At 48.5% G+C, this 21,864-nt stretch overlaps 1 protein-coding gene across 16 annotated transcripts in view; it reads right to left on the minus strand.

Moving 5' to 3' along the window:
- Nucleotides 1–21,864, minus strand: part of NCOR1 (nuclear receptor corepressor 1) — a 1,251,773-nt gene that overhangs the window by 248,201 nt on the left and 981,708 nt on the right. For all 16 annotated transcript variants that reach the window (XM_069226323.1, XM_069226317.1, XM_069226319.1 and 13 more), the window contains one exon: nt 19,933–20,151. In XM_069226323.1, the coding sequence (XP_069082424.1) occupies nt 19,933–20,151 (219 nt within the window). The remainder of the gene's footprint in view (nt 1–19,932; nt 20,152–21,864) is intronic.

The following is a 21,864-nucleotide window of genomic DNA, read 5'->3' on the forward strand; positions in this document are numbered from 1 at the left end:
ATCTCTGATTAGATTTTATCTAAACTGTCACGCCAAGTATCTGAGGTCAGATCTCCACGAAGTGTGTAATCTGTGTTTGACCCCTGAACATGGTGAACACTCATGTTCAGCAATGCTTGGCCTTTAGGAACAATAAGTCCCTTCAGAATTGAACAGCACGTTGTATCGCCTCGACATCTCTGTCATACAAAAAAAAGGGGACAGAACTCTGTATCTCTCCTAAGAGAGAGAGGAATCTGATAGTGAGCACCCTGATGCGCTACTTACTGTCGGTGAGGTAGCCTTTTCACCACAACTTGTAAATGCTGAATCAGATGCCGAGGAAGAACCACCTCCGTTGGCCCAATGCCCTCCAAAGGCTGCAGTGAGTACCTTAGTTCCTTCTACTCACTAGCCGGAGTCATTATTATCCAGTTCCCATGTTACCCTTGAGGCTTCTGGGCCGCCACTACCTCTCAGCCATTGTATACACCATGATTATGAGCTGGACTTAGCACCTGAACACCATATGGCTCAGAGATGCGCTTTGAGCGTTCACATCGACATTGAGTCAACACTTTTGGAGCCAAAACACCCTGCTCCAAAGCAGACGGAGTCCAAACATTCAGAGCAGAGATTTAGTTTGATCATCCCTAGTTGGCATCCCTATTCGGCTCCATCCAGACCTCCTACAGCTGCATTCTTTCCTGCTTCAGAGGTTTCAGAGTTAGCAATCTTGTAAGAACATCTGGATGCCAAACAAAAACAAATACACATCCAGCCGGGTACTGGTCTGATCCTATCAAATTATACACAGCCTTTCAAGGACCCTACTCATCATAAAAGGAAGTTTACTTTCGAGGAGGCCCTCAATCTTCTGGTGGCACCTACATCGTAGAAGGCTAAGACATTATAGAGCTATCTCTCTATTGCTTCCTGCTCCTAATCTTTTCCCCCTTTTCCTTCTCCTTCTTCCCCTGCTTCACTTCCCTTGCCTATTGATTTTCTACAACAGTCACCACACAGGTCAATACACTGAGGGGGTGGGGAGGGTTCAAGGTCTCCTTCTGACATCACCCACAGTACCACATGAAAGGTTCAGATCCCTGGGATGATTATTATGCAGAGCCCCAGCAGACAGACCCAGATATGTACCCTGCAAAGGCATCACCCCCAGGTGACTGTCTCGTACCACAAGATCCTGCAGAGGGCAGCCACCTTAAATAAGGTGGAAATGCATGTTTAACATGAGAAGGATTGCTTCCTCATGGAAACCGTGTCTGCTACTCAGCGTTTACTCCAGCACTTGCCTACGCTTAAAAGGGGCCCTTAAGCCAGCTATTAAAATTTTGAAGGAGCCAGTTAAAGCAAGAATTGTCACCCTGAGGATTGATAAAACGTTTAAAGCACCTTCTACTGACCTGCCATGCCTACGAGGTCAGATACCCTTGACTCCTTGGTATTGCAATCTGATGGAGACATCTAGCCGTAGATTCATTATCTTTGAATTACCTAGTGTAGGAAGTTGGCTCTGTATGTGCTATTTCAAAGTAAGGAATAGCATGCACAGAGTCCAAGGGTTCCTCTTAGAGGTAAAATTGTGGTAAAAGAGATAATACTAATGCTCTATTTTGTGGTAGTGTGGTCGAGCAGTAGGCTTATCCAAGGAGTAGTGTTAAGCATTTGTTGTACATACACATAGACAATAAATGAGGTACACACACTCAGAGACAAATCCAGCCAATAGATTTTGTTATAGAAAAATATATTTTCTTAGTTTATTTTAAGAACCACAGGTTCAAATTTTACATGTAATAGCTCTTTTGAAAGGTATTGCAGGTAAGTACTCTAGGAACTTTGAATCATTACTTTAGCATGTATACTTTTCACATAAAACACAATAAGCTGTTGTAAAAGTGGACACTTAGTGCAATTTTCACAGTTCCTGGGGGAGGTAAGTTATTGTTAGTTTTCACAGGTAAGTAAGTCACTTACAGGTTTCAGTTTTTGGTCCAAGGTAGCCCACCGTTGGGGGTTCAGAGCAACCCCAAAGTTATCACACCAGCAGCTCAGGGCCGGTCAGGTGCAAAGGTCAAAGAGGTGCCCAAAACACATAGGCTTCAATGGAGAGAAGGGGGTGCCCCGGTTCCAGTCTGCCAGCAGGTAAGTACCCGCGTCTTCGGAGGACAGACCAGGGGGGTTTTGTAGGGCACCGAGGGGGACACAAGTCAGCACAGAAAGTACACTCTCAGCAGCGCGGGGGCGGCCGGGTGCAGTGTGCAAACACGCGTCGGGTTTTCAATGGAAGTCAATGAGAGATCAAGGGATCTCTTCAGCGTCGCAGGCAGGCAAGGGGGGGGGGCTCCTCGGGGTAACCACCACCTGGGCAAGGGAGAGGGCCTCCTGGGGGTCACTCCTGCACAGAAGTTCCGTTTCTTTAGGGGCTGGGGGCTGCGGGTGCAGGGTCTTTTCCAGCCATCGGGAAATGGAGTTCAGACAGTCGCGGTCAGGGGGAGCCTGGGGATTCCCTCTGCAGGCGTCGCTGTGGGGGTTCAGGGGGGACAACTTTGGTTACTCACAGTCGTAGAGTCGCCGGAGGGTCCTCCCTGAGTTGGTTGTTCTCCACCAGTCGAGTCGGGGTCGCCGGGTGCAGTGTTGCAAGTCTCACGCTTCTTGCGGGGAGTTGCAGGGGTCTTTAAATCTGCTCCTTGTAACAAAGTTGCAGTTCTTTTGGAGCAGTGCCGCTGTCCTCTGGAGTTTCTTGTCTTTTTCGAAGCAGGGCAGTCCTCGGAGGATTCAGAGGTCGCTGGTCCCTTGGAAAGCGTCACTGGAGCAGGTTTCTTTGGAAGGCAGGAGACAGGCCGGTAAGTCTGGGGCCAAGGCAGTTGGTGTCTTCTGTTCTTCCTCTGCAGGGGTTTTTCAGCTCAGCAGTCCTTCTTCTTGTAGTTGCAGGAATCTAATTTCTAGGTTCAGGGAGAGCCCTTAAATACTAAATTTAAGGGCGTGTTTAGGTCTGGGGGGTTAGTAGCCAATGGCTACTAGCCCTGAGGGCGAGTACACCCTCTTTGTGCCTCCTCCCAAGGGGAGGGGGTCACATCCCTAATCCTATTGGGGGAATCCTCCATCTGCAAGATGGAGGATTTCTAAAAGTTAGAGTCACTTCAGCTCAGGACACCTTAGGGGCTGTCCTGACTGGCCAGTGACGACTCCTTGTTGCTTTCTTTGTTCCCTCCAGCCTTGCCGCCAAAAGTGGGGGCCGTGGCCAGAGGGGGCGGGCAACTCCACTAAGCTGGAGTGCCCTGCTGTGCTGTGACAAAGGGGTGAGCCTTTGAGGCTCACCGCCAGGTGTTACAGCTCCTGCCTGGGGGAGGTGTTAGCTTCTCCACCCAGTGCAGGCTTTGTTACTGGCCTCAGAGTGACAAAGGCACTCTCCCCATGGGGCCAGCAACATGTCTCAAGTGTGGCAGGCTGCTGGAACCAGTCAGCCTACACAGATAGTCGGTTAGGTTTCAGGGGGCACCTCTAAGGTGCCCTCTGTGGTGTATTTTACAATAAAATATACACTGGCATCAGTGTGCATTTATTGTGCTGAGAAGTTTGATACCAAACTTCCCAGTTTTCAGTGTAGCCATTATGGTGCTGTGGAATTCGTGTAAAACAGACTCCCAGACCATATACTCTTATGGCTACCCTGCACTTACAATGTCTAAGGTTTTGCTTAGACACTGTAGGGGCACAGTGCTCATGCACTGGTACCCTCACCTATGGTATAGTGCACCCTGCCTTAGGGCTGTAAGGCCTGCTAGAGGGGTGTCTTACCTATACTGCATAGGCAGTGAGAGGCTGGCATGGCACCCTGAGGGGAGTGCCATGTCGACTTACTCGTTTTGTTCTTACTAGCACACACAAGCTGGTAAGCAGTGTGTCTGTGCTGAGTGAGGGGTCTCCAGGGTGGCATAATACATGCTGCAGCCCTTAGAGACCTTCCCTGGCATCAGGGCCCTTGGTACCAGAGGTACCAGTTACAAGGGACTTATCTGGATGCCAGGGTGTGCCAATTGTGGAATCAAAAGTACAGGTTAGGGAAAGAACACTGGTGCTGGGGCCTGGTTAGCAGGCCTCAGCACACTTTCAATTCAAAACATAGCATCAGCAAAGGCAAAAAGTCAGGGGGTAACCATGCCAAGGAGGCATTTCCTTACACAACCCCCCCCCCCCCCCCAAACGAAAGAGGATGAGACTAACCTTTCCCAAGAGAGTCTTCATTTTCTAAGTGGAAGAACCTGGAAAGGCCAATTGCATTGGCATGGGCAGTCCCAGGTCTGTGTTCCACTATAAAGTCCATTCCCTGTAGGGAGATGGACCACCTCAACAGTTTTGGATTTTCACCTTTCATTTGCATCAGCCATCTGAGAGGTCTGTGGTCAGTCTGAACTAGGAAGTGAGTACCAAAGAGGTATGGTCTCAGCTTCTTCAGGGACCAAACCACAGCAAAGGCCTCCCTCTCAATGGCACTCCAACGCTGCTCCCTGGGGAGTAACCTCCTGCTAATGAAAGCAACAGGCTGGTCAAGGCCATCATCATTTGTTTGGGACAAAACTGCCCCTATCCCATGTTCAGAGGCATCTGTTTGCACAATGAATTGCTTGGAGTAATCTGGAGCTTTTAGAACTGGTGCTGTGCACATAGCTTGCTTCAGGGTGTCAAAGGCCTGTTGGCATTCTACAGTCCAGTTTACCTTCTTGGGCATTTTCTTGGAGGTGAGTTCTGTGAGGGCTATCACAATGGATCCATATCCCTTCACAAACCTCCTATAGTACCCAGTCAAGCCAAGGAATGCCCTGACTTGAGTCTGGGTTTTTGGAGCTACCCAATCCAGAATAGTCTGGATCTTGGGTTGGAGTGGCTGAACTTGGCCTACACCTACAAGGTGTCCCAAGTAAAGCACAGTTCCCTGCCCTATCTGGCATTTGGATGCCTTGATAGAGAGGCCTGCAGATTGCAGAGCCTTCAAAACCTTCTTCAGGTGGACCAGGTGATCCTGCCAGGTGGAGCTGAAGACAGCAATATCATCAAGATAAGCTGCACTAAAGGATTCCAACCCAGCAAGGACTTGATTCACCAACCTTTGGAAGGTGGCAGGGGCATTCTTTAAACCAAAGGGCATAACAGTGAACTGATAATGCCCATCAGGTGTGGAGAATGCTGTCTTTTCTTTTGCTCCAGGGGCCATTTTGATTTGCCAGTACCCTGCTGTTAAGTCAAAGGTACTTAAGAATTTGGCAGCCCCCAATTTGTCTATGAGCTCATCAGCTCTAGGAATGGGATGGGCATCTGTCTTGGTGACAGAGTTGAGACCTCTGTAGTCCACACAAAACCTCATCTCTCTCTTTCCATCTTTGGTGTGAGGTTTGGGGACTAAGACCACTGGGCTAGCCCAGGGGCTGTCAGAGTACTCAATTACCCCCAATTCCAGCATCTTGTGGACTTCCACCTTGATGCTTTCCTTAACTTGGTCAGACTGTCTAAATATTTTGTTTTTGACAGGCATGCTGTCTCCTGTGTCCACATCATGGGTACACAGGTGTGTCTGACCAGGGGTTAGGGAAAAGAGTTCAGCAAACTGTTGTAGGACCTTCCTACAGTCAGCTTGCTGTAGGCTAGAGAGGGTGTCTGAGTAGATCACCCCATCCACTGAGCCATCTTTAGGGTCTGATGAGAGGAGATCAGGGAGAGGCTCACTCTCAGCTTCCTGGTCCTCATCTGTTACCATTAACAGATTTACATCAGCCCTGTCATGGAAGAGCTTAAGGCGGTTCACATGGATCACCCTCTTGGGGCTCCTGCTTGTGCCCAGGTCCACCAGGTAGGTGACCTGACTCTTCCTCTCTAGTACTGGGTAAGGGCCACTCCATTTGTCCTGAAGTGCCCTGGGGGCCACAGGCTCCAGAACCCAGACTTTCTGCCCTGGTTGGAATTCAACCAGTGCAGCCATTTGGTCATACCACAACTTCTGGAGTTGTTGGCTGGCCTCAAGGTTTTTACTTGCCTTTTCCATGTACTCTGCCATCCTTGAGCGAAGGCCAAGTACATAGTCCACTATGTCTTGTTTAGGCTCATGAAGAGGTCTCTCCCAGCCTTCTTTAACAAGAGCAAGTGGTCCCCTTACAGGGTGGCCAAACAGAAGTTCAAAGGGTGAGAATCCTACTCCCTTCTGAGGCACCTCTCTGTAAGCAAAAAGCAGACATGGCAGGAGGACATCCCATCTCCTTTTGAGTTTTTCTGGGAGCCCCATGATCATGCCCTTTAAGGTCTTGTTGAATCTCTCAACAAGGCCATTAGTTTGTGGATGATATGGTGTAGTGAATTTATAAGTCACCCCACATTCATTCCACATGTGTTTTAGGTATGCTGACATGAAGTTGGTACCTCTGTCAGACACCACCTCCTTAGGGAAGCCCACTCTGGTAAAGATACCAATGAGGGCCTTGGCTACTGCAGGGGCAGTAGCCGACCTAAGGGGAATAGCTTCAGGATCCCTAGTAGCATGATCCACTACTACTAGGATGTACATATTTCCTGAGGCTGTGGGAGGTTCTAGTGGACCAACTATGTCCACACCCACTCTTTCAAAGGGGACCCCCACCACTGGAAGTGGAATGAGGGGGGCCTTTGGATGCCCACCTGTCTTGCCACTGGCTTGACAGGTGGGGCAGGAGAGGCAAAACTCCTTAACCTTCTGGGACATATTGGGCCAGTAGAAGTGGTTGACTAACCTCTCCCACGTCTTGGTTTGTCCCAAATGCCCAGCAAGGGGAATATCATGGGCTAAGGTCAGAATAAACTCTCTGAAACCCTGAGGCACTACCACTCTCCTAGCGGCACCAGGTTTGGGATCTCTTGCCTCAGTGTACAGGAGTCCATCTTCCCAATAGACCCTATGTGCTCCATTTTTCTTGCCTTTGGACTCTTCAGCAGCTTGCTGCCTAGGGCCTTCAAGAGAGGGACAGGTTTCTTGTCCCTTACACAACTCTTCCCTTGAGGGTCCCCCTGGGCCCAAGAGCTCAACCTGATAAGGTTCCAGCTCCATAGGCTCAGTTCCCTCAGAGGGCAGAACTTCTTCCTGAGAAGAGAGGTTCTCTTTTTGGTGTTGTGTTGCAGCTGGTTTCCCAGCTGACTTTCCTTTTCTCTTGGTAGGCTGGGCCATTTTTCCAGACTCCAGCTCTACTTTTTCACCCTGTGCCTTGCACTGTGCCCTTGTCTTGACACACACCAGTTCAGGGATACCCAGCATGGCTGCATGGGTTTTCAGTTCTACCTCAGCCCATGCTGAGGACACCAGGTCATTTCCAAGCAAAGAGTCTACTGGGATATTTGAGGAGACCACCACCTGTTTCAGGCCATTGACCCCTCCCCACTCTAAAGTTACCATTGCCATGGGATGTACTTTAGTTTGATTGTCAGCATTGGTGACTGGATAAGTTTGTCCAGTCAGGTATTGGCCAGGGGAAACCAGTTTCTCTATCACCATGGTGACACTGGCACCTGTATCCCTCAGGCCCTCTACACTTGTCCCATTAATTAAGAGCTGCTGCCTGTATTTTTGCATGTTAGGGGGCCAGGCAGCCAGTGTGGCTAAATCCACCCCACCCTCAGAGACTAATGTAGCTTCAGTGTGACACCTGATTTGCTCTGGGCACACTGTTGATCCCACTTGGAGACTGGCCATTCCAGTTTTAGCTGGATGGGAGTTAGAAGTGGTATCTTTCTTGGGACAGGCCTTGTCTCCAGTTTGGTGTCCAGACTGACTACAGTTACAACACCAGGCCTTTTTGGGATCAAAGTTTTTACCCTTGTACCCAGAATTGTTTTGTGAAGAGGCTCTGGGCCCACCCTCCTGTGCAGGTTTTTGGGGGCCTGTAGAAGACTCTTTACTATCTTTGTTTTTGGCTGTCTCACCACCTTTCCCCTGGGGAGGTTTTGTGACCCCTTTCTTTTGGTCACCCCCTGTGGAAGTTTTGGACACCCTAGTCTTGACCCAATGGTCCGCCTTCTTTCCCAATTCTTGGGGAGAAATTGGTCCTAGGTCCACCAGATGCTGATGCAGTTTATCATTGAAACAATTACTTAATAGGTGTTCTTTCACAAATAAATTGTACAGCCCATCATAATCATTTACACCATTGCCTTGAATCCAACCATCTAGTGTTTTTACTGAGTAGTCTACAAAGTCAACCCAGGTCTGGCTCGAGGATTTTTGAGCCCCCCTGAATCTAATCCTATACTCCTCAGTGGAGAATCCAAAGCCCTCAATCAGGGTACCCTTCATGAGGTCATAAGATTCTGCATCTTTTTTAGAGAGTGTGAGGAGTCTATCCCTACACTTTCCTGTGAACATTTCTCAAAGGAGAGCACCCCAGTGAGATTTGTTCACTTTTCTGGTTTCACAAGCCCTCTCAAAAGCTGTGAACCATTTGGTGATGTCATCACCATCTTCATATTTTGTTACAATCCCTTTGGGGATTTTCAACATGTCAGGAGAATCTCTGACCCTATTTATGTTGCTGCCACCATTGATGGGTCCTAGGCCCATCTCTTGTCTTTCCCTTTCTATGGCTAGGATCTGTTTTTCCAAAGCCAATCTTTTGGCCATCCTGGCTAACTGGATGTCCTCTTCACTGGAGTTATCCTCAGTGATTTCAGAGAGGCTGGACCCTCCTGTGAGGGAGCCAGCATCTCTGACTATTATTTTTGGAGTCAGGGCTTGAGAAGCCCTGTTCTCCCTAGATAGGACTGGTGTAGGGGATTCTTCCTCCAGTTCACTATCATCCTCCTCTGTGTTATCCACAGAGGGGTTGGCTCTATCATACTCTGCCAACAGCTCCTGGAGCTGTACTTTGGTAGGTCTGGAGCCCATTGTTATTTTTCTTATGTTACAGAGTGACCTTAGCTCTTTCATCTGGAGATGGAGGTAAGGTGTGGTGTCGAGTTCCACCACATTCATCTCTGTACTAGACATTATTCTTCTAAAAGTTGGAATGCTTTTAAGAATCTAAAACTAGTTCTAGAATCTAATTCAAACTTTTACAAACTTTTAAACTCTAAAAGAAATGCTAACAGGGACTAACACAAGGCCCTAGAAGGACTTTAAAGAATTTAGAAAACTTTTCAAATTGCAAAAATCAATTTCTAATGACAATTTTGGAATTTGTTGTGTGATCAGGTATTGGCTGAGTAGTCCAGCAAATGCAAAGTCTTGTACCCCACCGCTGATCCACCAATGTAGGAAGTTGGCTCTGTATGTGCTATTTCAAAGTAAGGAATAGCATGCACAGAGTCCAAGGGTTCCCCTTAGAGGTAAAATAGTGGTAAAAGAGATAATACTAATGCTCTATTTTGTGGTAGTGTGGTCGAGCAGTAGGCTTATCCAAGGAGTAGTGTTAAGCATTTGTTGTACATACACAGACAATAAATGAGGTACACCCACTCAGAGACAAATCCAGCCAATAGGTTTTGTTATAGAAAAATATCTTTTCTTAGTTTATTTTAAGAACCACAGGTTCAAATTTTACATGTAATAGCCCTTTTGAAAGGTATTGCAGGCAAGTACTCTAGGAACTTTGAATCATTACTTTAGCATGTATACTTTTCACATAAAACACAATAAGCTGTTTTAAAAGTGGACACAGTGCAATTTTCACAGTTCCTGGGGGAGGTAAGTTATTGTTAGTTTTCACAGGTAAGTAAGTCACTTACAGGTTTCAGTTTTTGGTCCAAGGTAGCCCACCGTTGGGGGTTCAGAGCAACCCCAAAGTTATCACACCAGCAGCTCAGGGCCGGTCAGGTGCAAAGGTCAAAGAGGTGCCCAAAACACATAGGCTTCAATGGAGAGAAGGGGGTGCCCCGGTTCCAGTCTGCCAGCAGGTAAGTACCCGCGTCTTCGGAGGGCAGACCAGGGGGGTTTTGTAGGGCACCGGGGGGGGGGGGGGACACAAGTCAGCACAGAAAGTACACTCTCAGCAGCGCGGGGGCGGCCGGGTGCAGTGTGCAAACACGCGTCGGGTTTTCAATGGAAGTCAATGAGAGATCAAGGGATCTCTTCAGCGTCGCAGGCAGGCAAGGGGGGGGCTCCTCGGGGTAGCCACCACCTGGGCAAGGGAGAGGGCCTCCTGGGGGTCACTCCTGCACAGAAGTTTCGTTTCTTTAGGGGCTGGGGGCTGCGGGTGCAGGGTCTTTTCCAGCCGTCGGGAAATGGAGTTCAGACAGTCGCGGTCAGGGGGAGCCTGGGGATTCCCTCTGCAGGCGTCGCTGTGGGGGCTCAGGGGGGACAACTTTGGTTACTCACAGTCGTAGAGTCGCCGGAGGGTCCTCCCTGAGTTGGTTGTTCTCCACCAGTCGAGTCGGGGTCGCCGGGTGCAGTGTTGCAAGTCTCACGCTTCTTGCGGGGAGTTGCAGGGGTCTTTAAATCTGCTCTTTGTAACAAAGTTGCAGTTCTTTTGGAGCAGTGCCGCTGTCCTCGGGAGTTTCTTATCTTTTTCGAAGCAGGGCAGTCCTCGGAGGATTCAGAGGTCGCTGGTCCCTTGGAAAGCGTCGCTGGAGCAGGTTTCTTTGGAAGGCAGGAGACAGGCCGGTAAGTCTGGGGCCAAGGCAGTTGGTGTCTTCTGTTCTTCCTCTGCAGGGGTTTTTCAGCTCAGCAGTCCTTCTTGTAGTTGCAGGAATCTAATTTGTAGGTTCAGGGAGAGCCCTTAAATACTAAATTTAAGGGCGTGTTTAGGTCTGGGGGGGGTTAGTAGCCAATGGCTACTAGCCCTGAGGGTGAGTACACCCTCTTTGTGCCTCCTCCCAATGGGAGGGGGTCACATCCCTAATCCTATTGGGGGAATCCTCCATCTGCAAGATGGAGGATTTCTAAAAGTTAGAGTCACTTCAGCTCAGGACACCTTAGGGGCTGTCCTGACTGGCCAGTGACTCCTCCTTGTTGCTTTCTTTGTTCCCTCCAGCCTTGCCGCCAAAAGTGGGGGCCGTGGCCGGAGGGGGCGGGCAACTCCACTAAGCTGGAGTGCCCTGCTGTGCTGTGACAAAGGGGTGAGCCTTTGAGGTTCACCGCCAGGTGTTACAGCTCCTGCCTGGGGGAGGTGTTAGCATCTCCACCCAGTGCAGGCTTTGTTACTGGCCTCAGAGTGACAAAGGCACTCTCCCCATGGGGCCAGCAACATGTCTCTAGTGTGGCAGGCTGCTGGAACCAGTCAGCCGACACAGATAGTCGGTTAGGTTTCAGGGGGCACCTCTAAGGTTCCCTCTGTGGTGTATTTTACAATAAAATGTACACTGGCATCAGTGTGCATTTATTGTGCTGAGAAGTTTGATACCAAACTTCCCAGTTTTCAGTGTAGCCATTATGGTGCTGTGGAGTTCGTGTAAAACAGACTCCCAGACCATATACTCTTATGGCTACCCTGCACTTACAATGTCTAAGGTTTTGCTTAGACACTGTAGGGGCACAGTGCTCATGCACTGGTACCCTCACCTATGGTATAGTGCACCCTGCCTTAGGGCTGTAAGGCCTGCTAGAGGGGTGTCTTACCTATACTGCATAGGCAGTGAGAGGCTGGCATGGCACCCTGAGGGGAGTGCCATGTCGACTTACTCATTTTGTTCTCACTAGCACACACAAGCTGGTAAGCAGTGTGTCTGTGCTGAGTGAGGGGTCTCCAGGGTGGCATAATACATGCTGCAGCCCTTAGAGACCTTCCCTGGTATCAGGGCCCTTGGTACCAGAGGTACCAGTTACAAGGGACTTATCTGGATGCCAGGGTGTGCCAATTGTGGAATCAAAAGTACAGGTTAGGGAAAGAACACTGGTGCTGGGGCCTGGTTAGCAGGCCTCAGCACACTTTCAATTCAAAACATAGCATCAGCAAAGGCAAAAAGTCAGGGGGTAACCATGCCAAGGAGGCATTTCCTTACACCTAGTCAGACTGGATCCGAAATATTTTTCATGACAGCATCCTTGCATGCTAGTAGGTGACTGTTTGTTTCCGCGCGTCGGCGTCGTACTTGCCGGAAGTGATGTCACACTCACCTACATACGCCCTACATTAGCGTGTGGATGTTAATTCTTTTCATTACGCGCCAGCTAGCACTGATCTGGAGAAGAGCTACCCCTCTATCGTTTTTTTAAACACTTAACATTAAGTGAAGTATTTTTTTCGGTGTGCCCAGGAATGTCTTTGTGGAAGGCAGGATTTAAGCCGTGTGGCGACTACCACCACGCCATGTCGGTGACAGATGCCCCCCGGTCTGTGTGAAAGATCCTGACTCCAAGTCGTGATTGGGCTGCCGGGACATGGTACCAAAAGCTTTGAGGGAACAGTCTCTAAAGCTGCTGGTGGCCCGCCAGGCGATGCAGTGCAACTCCTTGGAGGTTTCCTTCCCGATCGAGGGGAAGGTCGTTAGACCACTTCAGGAGCCCCAAATGATCTTCGTCCCATTTCAAGTCCTCTGGACACTTTGGGAAGAGGCACTCACCGGGACTGCAACTGGACCCTCCACGAACCAACAATCTGAAAGTCCAGCAACGACTCTGCTTTGCAAAATTGTTTCTCCGGCTCCTTCCAGCAACTGCAACATTTCCCTGGCTGTGCATCCTCTGAGGGTGACGAGCCTTCAGCCTGCAGAAAAAGCAAGAAGGAATCTCCCTTGGAGTTTAGGAGTCTCTCCACTGATCCGCAGGCATCATCTGAAACAACGACCGGCTGCGTGGATCCTCTCTCCCCTGGAACTGCGTGGAACCTGCATAACACATGGTGGGGTCTGGAGTGTTCCCCTTGGTCCTCTCTACCAGCTGTCCAACTTGGGAGACGGTAAACGCATGAGTCTCCTTACAGGACAGTACCCCTGTGCACTGTGACTCTTGCAGCTACCAAGGCTTGTTGGCTCTTCTTCCAAGGGATCTTCAGGCTCAGTGTAGCCCCAGCTTCCAGCACTCTTCCCTGCAAAGCAGAGTCTCCTGCCTGCTCCTCCAGCAATGTGCGAATCATCTCCAGGTGTGCTGAGTGAGCTTCACTGCAGCTCCTGTACCTGCTACCTGTGAGTTGCCTTCGACTTCTGACTCTCCTCACTGCTGAGGGTCACCTGGGACTCCCCTCCTTGGATTGAGTCACCCTAGACTTTCCTGGTCCCCAGCAGCTCTTTTTCTGCAACTCTTGCCTTTGCAGAGGCTTGTTGGTGATTTTTCCACACCACTGACTGACTGCAACTCTTCCTCCGACGTGGGCAGTCGCCTGCATCACTTCTAGAACTCTTCTCCCGCTCGTGTGCTGCATAGCCGACTCCTGGTCTTCACCGTCAACCTGCTTCTGCATCTCCAGAAGGGTGGGTAGGAGCTCCTGCCCCAAACTGACAATCCAACTCGAACTGGACTTCTTTTTGCAGGTCCTCTTCTGTCAGGATCCACCTTTGGTTTCTTCCAATCAAATTTGGGTCTTGCACAGTACTTTTACAAAGTTTACTTGTGGGCTTGGGGAAAAAACAGGTACTTACCTCTTCTCTCCTGGTTGCTTGGGGGTGGGGGGCACCCTGGTTCTTACCTTTTGGGGTTCCTAGTTCCTCCAGCTCCCCTCTACCGATTCCACTTCCTTGGGTGGGGGACTGACTTTCGCATTCCACTTACTTAGTATATGGTTTGGTCTCCCACTAGGGTTGCCATTATTTTCTGTAATTTCACTGTTTTCTATTGCTTTCTATGCCAATTCCTGATTTCTAATGTGTATATAATAGTGTGTTTACTCACCTGCTAGTAGAGTATTGCCTGTAAAGTATTTTAGTATTTGTGTTACCATAATAAAGTATCTTCATTTTTGTAACACTGTGGTTCTTTCATGTGTGTGAGTGCTGTGTGACTACAGTGGTATTACATAAGCTTTGCATGTGTGATAAGTCTTAGCTGCTCATCCACAGCAACCTCTAGAAAGCCCTGCCTTCCTAGACACTGCCTACAACTCACTAACCGGGGGATACTTGGATCTGGTATAAGGTGATAACACCCTAGGTGCCCATCACACATCAGGCCAGCTTCCTACACCTTGCTGGCACCACTGATTGGCTTCACCTCGGACATGACATCGAGTGCAGAGGTCACATCAGGTGTCCGGTCTTTGCTGTTCTGGAGGCTGCAGAGCCCTTTCTTGAAACTTTGTTGCAAAGCAGATCAGCTGCACACTGGAGTTTTGAGTTTTCATGGAAGGCAGGCAGCCCTCCTGGGATTCTTGGAGGCTCAATTGCAGGACAAGTTATCCATTCCATCGAGGTCAGCAGGCAGGCAAGTGGAGCTGGTACCAAGTTAGCTGCTGCTGCTTCTTCTTCTCTTCTGCAGGTGCAACTCTTTTTTCTCTTTTGCTTCTTAGGTCGTCAAGATCTCAGTTCTGGGGTGCCACCTAAATACTCAATTTAAGGACATTACAGGTGCCAGGTGGTAGCCAATGGGCTCCCCTCCTTTAGGTTGACTACACCCTTCTTCTTTCCAAACAAGAAAGAGGAATTTGAATAGTGGTATACACTTCAGCTCGTCCACCTTAGGGGCACACCTCCTAATATGTCTAATTTTTGTGCCTGTGCTGCTGCCAAAAGTGGGGTCAGGACAGGAGGGTTGGTCATCTCAGTCATCTGGCGAGACTTGGGTCGCATTACAAAGGCGGCTATGCCTTTGAAGCTCCCAGCCCTGGAATGTCCATCCTGCCGGGGTGAGGTGCTAACACCTCCGTCCAGTGCAGGTCTTTGCCTCTGGCCCTCGAAAACGCTGGGTCTCACCTGTGGGGGTAGGGTGGAGCGGCTGATATGTGTCTAAAGTGGCTGAACTGGTCAGGACCAGTCACTTAACACAGTAGTAGCTGGCAGGATTTCTAAGGGCACCTCTAAGGTGCCCTCTGGGTGCAGTTATTAATAAATCCCTCCCTCACTGGCATCAGTGAGGATTTATCAATCTAAGAAGTTTGATACCAAACATCTCTATCTTCAGTGAAGCCATCGTGTAGTTCGAAAACTCGCAGTGACAAGTGTCCAGCACATGTATTTAAAATGGCTTCCCTGGTCATTTACTATGTCTGAGAATCGACGGACATACCAGGGGCATATCTGCTCGTACAGATATGCCCTCACATGTAATATAACGCACCCTACCTTAGGGCTGTAAGGCCTGCTAGAAGGGTGACTTGCATATATTGCATGCAGCGTTTAGGGGACATGGCGCACAGAGCTGTTCTTAGCTCTTCTACTGTTCCCGCCAGGCAGTGACGCTTCTTGGTCCTTCTCTTGATTTGTAAAATCTGAGTTCTTGGGTTTAGGGGTAATACCTAAATACTGAAATTAGGGGTGATACAGGGAGCAACAGGTGGTAGCCAATTGGTTGCCTAACTGAAGGTTGACTACACCCTCTATATGATCACTTTCGGCGGGAAGTAAGCATAGCCACGACCCTAGGATGCTAATTCAGTCCAAAACAAAATGGAAGACTTTGAAAAGTAGTGTCCACATCAGCTATTCCACCTTAGGGGAGGGACTGGCATCATGTGGGCACATTACTAAATTTTCCGCCTGCCTTGCCGGCAAGAAGTGGGGTCAGGACAGGTGGGTGGTCATCTCCACCATCTGGAACCGGAACACCCATCCTACAGAGAGAAGCAGTCAACACCTCTGCCCAGAGCAGGCTTTGTTCCTGGCCTCCGAGAGCGTAGGCTCTCACCTCAGGAGGTCATAAGCATTTCATGGTGGCTTGACTGGTTGAGGCGAGTCAATCAGCACACTAGCAGTCGGAATGTTTTTCAGGGGCATCTCTAAGGTGCCCTCTGGAAGTATGCATTAATAAATCCAAAACTGGAATCAGAGAGGGTTTAGTAATATGAGATGTTTGATACCAAACATCCCTATGGTCAGAGAAGCAATCATGTAGCTGGGAAACTCGTGTTGGCCAGTGTTCAGCACATGTATTTAGAATGGCTTCCCTGCACACTTACTATGTCTAAGAATCAACAAAGACATAAAAGGGGTGTAGGAAAATGGCTCCTTGTTGCAGATACCCCGCCACGTTTTGCCCGATATTGATGCCGACTTGACTGAAGTGTGCTGGGACCCTGCTAACCAGGACCCAGCACCTATGTTCTTTCACTAAAAATGTACCATTGTTTCTACAATTGTCACACCCCTACAGTGTCTAAGTCCATTCTTAGAATACTGGTGAGTTTGGTATCAAACTTCTCAGCATAATAAATCCACAGTGATGCCACTGTGGGATTTATTGAGAAATACACACAGAGGTCATCTTATAGATGCCCCCTGCATCCCAGCCCAACTACTAGTGCTAGGGTGACCAGTTTCTGCCAGCCTGCCACATCCAGACAGGTTTCTGGCCACCTGGGTTGAGTGCCTTTGTGCACACTGTGACCAGGAACAAAGCCGGTACTGGGTGGAGGTGCTTCACACCTCCCCAGCAGGAACTGTAACACCTGCCAGTAAGCCTCAAAGGCTCAAGCCTGGTGTTACAGCACCCCAGGGCACTCCAGCTAGTGGAGATGCCCGCCCCCCAGGACACAGCCCTGACATTTGGCAGTTAGTCCGGAGGAGATAATGAGAAAAACAAGGAGTCCCCTTCCAGCCAGGACAGCCCCTAAGGTGTCCTGAGCTGAGGTGACCTCTGACTTAGAAAATCCTCCATCTTACTTTGGAGGATTTCCCCCAATAGGATCAGGGATGTGCCCCCCTCCCCACAGGGAGGAGGCACAAGGAGGGTGTAGCCACCCTCAGGGAGAGTAGCCATTGGCTACTGCCCTAAATACACCCATAAATTGAGTATTTAGGGGCGACCCTGAACCCAGGAAAACAGATTTCTGACAACCTAAAGGAGAAGGACTGTTGACCTGAAAGCCCTACAGAGATGACAGAGAAAACTGACTTGGCCCCAGCCCTACCGGCCTGTCTCCAGACTCAAAGAGCCTGCAACAGCGACACATTCAGTGGGACCAGCAACCTCTGCCAACTCAGAGGACTGCCCTACAACCCAAAGGACCAAGAAACTCCTGTGGACAGTGGCTCGGTCTAATCTACAAAGAAGAAACCATCTTTAAAGGGACTCCAGCCGCACTCCAGAAGCGTGAGTCTCCACCACTCTGTACCCGACGCCCCCGACCCGTATCCTGAGAAACCAACACTGCAGAGAGGACCCCCAGGCGACTCCAATGAAGTGTCCACCCTCAGCTGACCTCCCTGCACCCCCACAATGACGCCGGCAGAGAGAATCCAGAGGACCGCCTGTCCGCGACTGCCCGGTAACAACGAACCCGGCGCCTAGAAGAAGCAATGCACCCGCAGCCCCCAGGCCCGAGAGGCCCGAGAGGAATCAACTACCAGTGCAGTGGTGACCAGCAGGCGGCCATCACCTTTGCCCAGTCGGTGGCTGGCCCGAGAAGCCCCCCTATGCCCTGCATGCATCATCAGGGTGACCCCCGGGTCCCTCCACTGATTTCAATACAAAACCAGACGCCTTGTTTGCACACTGCACCCGGCCACCCCTGTGCCACTGAGGGTGTATTTTGTGTGCCTGTTTGGGACCCCCCTCCAGTGCTCTAAAAAAAAAACCCTGGTCTGCTCCCCGAGGACGCAGGTACATACCTGCTAGCAGACTGGAACCGGAGCACCCCTAGTCTCCATATGAACCTATCTTATTTGGGCCCTATTTGACCTCCGCACCTGACCGGCCCTGTGTTGCTGGTGCTGGGTGTTTGGGGTTAACTTGAACCCCCAACGGTGGGCTGCTTATGCCCCGGAGACTGAACTTGTAAGCGCTTTACTTACCTCAAAAACTAACCTGTACTTACCTCCCCCAGGAGTTGTCCGAGAGTGTGTTCCCATTTATTGTGTGTGCACAACAAATGCTTAACACTACCCTCTGATAAGCCCAACTGCTCGACCACACTACCACAAATAGAGCATTAGTATTATCTATTATTGCCTCTGTCAAGCCTCTTGAAGAACCCCTGGACTCTGTACACACTATCTCTCACTTTGAGATAGTATATACAGAGCTAGCTTCCTACAAGGGGTGTATTTGCTCATGCATACATGCCCTCACTCGTAATATAGTGCACCCTGCCTTAAGTCTGGAAGGTCTGCTGTAGGGGTGACTTGCAGATATTACAAACAGTGTTTTAGGGGACATGTCTTGTTTTCAAGTTTGGGAGAACCTTGTCACTCAGTCTGCGTAAGTTTTGTGCTGGGTCCCTCAGAGTGGCACACGTTGTGCTACAGCACTAAGGGGCCCTCTTCAATGTCCATGCCCTAGGTACCAGTGGTACTATTTACTAGGGACTTACAAAGGTGCTAAAGGGCCTGGTCACTTGGGGATCAACTGACCAGGTGTCTTCTTTTGGGTAAGGAACACTGGCACTGGGGACCTGGTTAGCAGGAACCCAGTGCGCTTTAATCAAAGTTGCATCTAAAAACCAGACAGAAAAAGGTGGGAGGGGGGGGGGGGGGCGTAGGTTCCATCCAGAACTCAGCTGGTATGTGAGTTGACTCTATATTTTATTCCACTTGTTTACCCTCAAACAGCTCATACTAAACATAAAACTGCCTTACTAAAGAGGTCAAGGAGAGACTCCTGCAGAACAAAAAACTGTGGTGAAAGAGCATCCAGTTGATGAAGCTTGACACCTAAGGTGGGTGAGTGGTTTGCATACCTTTTCTGGTATATAAGAATAAACCATAAATAAACTTAAAACTTAAAACTATGCAATGGATACATTGTCAGAAAAAACGTTAAGGCATCTGGCAGCAAACAAGAGGTTGTCAGGGTCAGGATAGTAACAGGAACATCAAAGTGGTAGACTGGTGCCAGGAAAGTGAAGTGGTACAGATGAAGATACCGCAGGTGCCTTGGGGAAAAAATGTGCACTACAGAATGTCACAAGAATACAGAACACAGCCAGCAAGTCCTCAAAGAAAGTCACCACTTGAGTGGGGTCAGTGTCAGGAGCTGAAAAAGCAGGAAAAGGTCTACCAGCACCAGAAAGTCCTTCCACACATTTATATCCTCCAGAACAAGATGTTGATCCAACGAGAAATTCTAGGTGGAAGTAGGGTAACAGGCCCAGCAACCAGGCGACCTGTACCGTGACTCAGAGCAACGCTGAGGATGACAAGCAGTTTCCATTCAGTACTTTTTAATTTTGGTGTGGGATGACTGCACAGCGGGCAAAGCCTTTTCTCTATCTGTAGCAATAACTAAAAGAGAAGCAGTGACAAATCCAATGCTTGTCGTGATCTCATGATGAAGAAAAAAAAAAAAAAAACATTCCCTCTCTATCTTTGATAGCTACCTGTCGAAAGCATAAATCTACGACCTTAAGCAGATCTGGAGGCATTCACGGGATCAATATTTCAAAGACAGACATCACAGAGTTTCAAAAAGGATCCCAAAGTGTGACAGGAACAGTCTGTATAAGAGCCGGACCCTTTTTTAGCTGACATTTTTCCCTAAACCACTGTAAATGCAATTTTGTAAGCAAAATTCCACCAGAACGCAAATGAGAATAAGGAACTGATGTCAGAGCTTTGGGGTGGCTCCATATACGCTTTTGTCATGTTATATTTGAAAAGACAATGGAGTCAAGTAGGATCTGGGACATCACTTACCCTAATAGGAGAGCTTAATCAATTTTCTGGATGCAGTCTGCAACTGGGGAGATTCAGGAGGTGGGTAATATGCAGGTAAAAATATCCATCAGAAAAGCAAAATATGTAGCTTGGTAAATGTAAGGCATGGATTTAAAAAAAGACCACTGTCCTAGGGAGTTACAAAATCACTTTCAGGAGTGAAGACACCACAGCAGACATAACAAGCGTCAGATCTGGTGAATTATTGTATCCTATCACAGGGCAGCACAAAACAAAACTCTGGCCTACCTGTGCGGAGGTAGAGATCGCTGGAGGCTGCAGAAGCAGATGTCAGTCTTTCTCTTTCCCTGTCTCTCTCGCGTTCTCGTTCCCTTTCCCGGTCTCTTTCCCGGTCCCTTTCACGTTCTCGCTCTCTTTCGTGTTCTTTCTCACGCTCCCTCTCGCGCTCTCTCTCACGCTCCCTTTCGGCACTGACTGCGGCTGTGGCAGCAAGATGTGCTTGATGTCCTGAAAAGAAAATGTGAAAGCAAAAGTTTTAACAATTAAGTAACTATTTGGGAACAATATACAAAGGAGGCAAGGAAATAGATCTGATATCACTGAATAGGGGCACCCTGAACAAATATTGACGTCAGCTAAAACCCCTGTAATCATCTGGGAGTCCTGTCCTACTTACACTTTTCAACTGTCCAATATTATAGTTGCTCTCTACTAAACGTCGCAACAACAGAAAACGATTTGAAGAAATCCTGCTAGCCAAGCTGTTCTGCCAGAGTAAGACAGACAATCCAAAGATTATGTTTGACAGATGGATTATCTTTAGCGCACTGCCTTCTTTTCTCATCAGCATTCCAGCAAACCAATCTGCACAATCTGTACAATAAGTATCTCATCCTGACTTTGTAGTAATTACTGATTCAAATATAACACAAGTTACTGGTTGAATCAGATTATATGTAACGTAGTAAAAAAAAAAACACACTACCAATGTTTTCTCTCTTGAATATTTCACTAACAAAACCTGGTGAAATGTGACAGTGGTACATGACCCAGAACCCAGAAATTAGGAATTACAGTGATAACCAGTTGGGCAAACAGATTCCCAGTTAGTTTTCACTTGTCACACGTATACTTGTAATCTGCTACATTAGAACATCTTGTAATTAGATAAATCCTGTAAATAGAACATTGCCTCAGTATCAGCAGTTGCAGGTATGGGATTACGAATGCAGTTACAACACTGTGTGAACAATGACGCCTCTAATTAAATTCCAGTCCAATCTTACACATAAGAAACATAATTGTTAATTTGTTTATGCAATACGCAAATATCCATTAGACCTCCAGCTAGAGCGGAAGAAATCCAGCTGAAATTCAGGTAGTGTATTTGACACACCAGCTATTGTTTGCAAATCCTCAGTCATGACAAAAACAGCAATATGCAAGAATGCTGTATCAATACAAAAGGGCAAGAGGTGACTAGATGATTACTCAGGCTTATCGGTGTATGCACAGAATAAATACAAACGTCTCTCGATATTTGACCAACTGTTTCATCCCCATATCATTGTTCCTCCTGAAAGCTCCTTTCTCCTGAGGGTTCCACTGTATTCTGGCACAGTTTGAGAGTCTCATGATCGCTTTCCAATTTCTATTGTAGCTCCTTTTGCACATTCTTATTGCTGCCCTCCCTGTCCAAGTGGAACCCAAGGAACAGATAAGGTGCACCTTGTGACACCGTTGTGTCCCAAGATTAGGTCGACCTTGAATTAGTCCACCCTGGGGGGTTAAGAGGGTAGTCGCCATTGACCTCCTGGTCCTTGTTCTGAGTGGTGATAATAGTGTATAATTTTGGAGGTGCAGTAAATGCAACCTTTGGTGATTCCTACTTGCCTACTCATATATGAAGTCCAGTGAACTGTGGCAAATGTGGCTCACTGAACATGAATGCTCACAAATATGAATGGTGGCTTGCTGCTGTTGACAATGAAACATAATATCCAAACCTGCATTTCATCATCTTGTTTTTTTTTTTTGCTCCCCGGGAGCACACAACAAAGTTTCACTAACAAATTAAACCTGCCTGATGTCATGATACCTTGCAGCGCATTCTGGAACGGTTTTCTCTTCCTAGAAGCTGCATTGAATAGGTGAAGCTATGGCAAAGTGACTAATTGGGAAATCTAACTGTCTGAGATTTAGATTCCCAGTGAGCTGTTT

This window comes from Pleurodeles waltl, chromosome 3_1, assembly GCF_031143425.1.
Source record: "Pleurodeles waltl isolate 20211129_DDA chromosome 3_1, aPleWal1.hap1.20221129, whole genome shotgun sequence".
Taxonomy (NCBI): Eukaryota; Metazoa; Chordata; class Amphibia; order Caudata; family Salamandridae; genus Pleurodeles; species Pleurodeles waltl.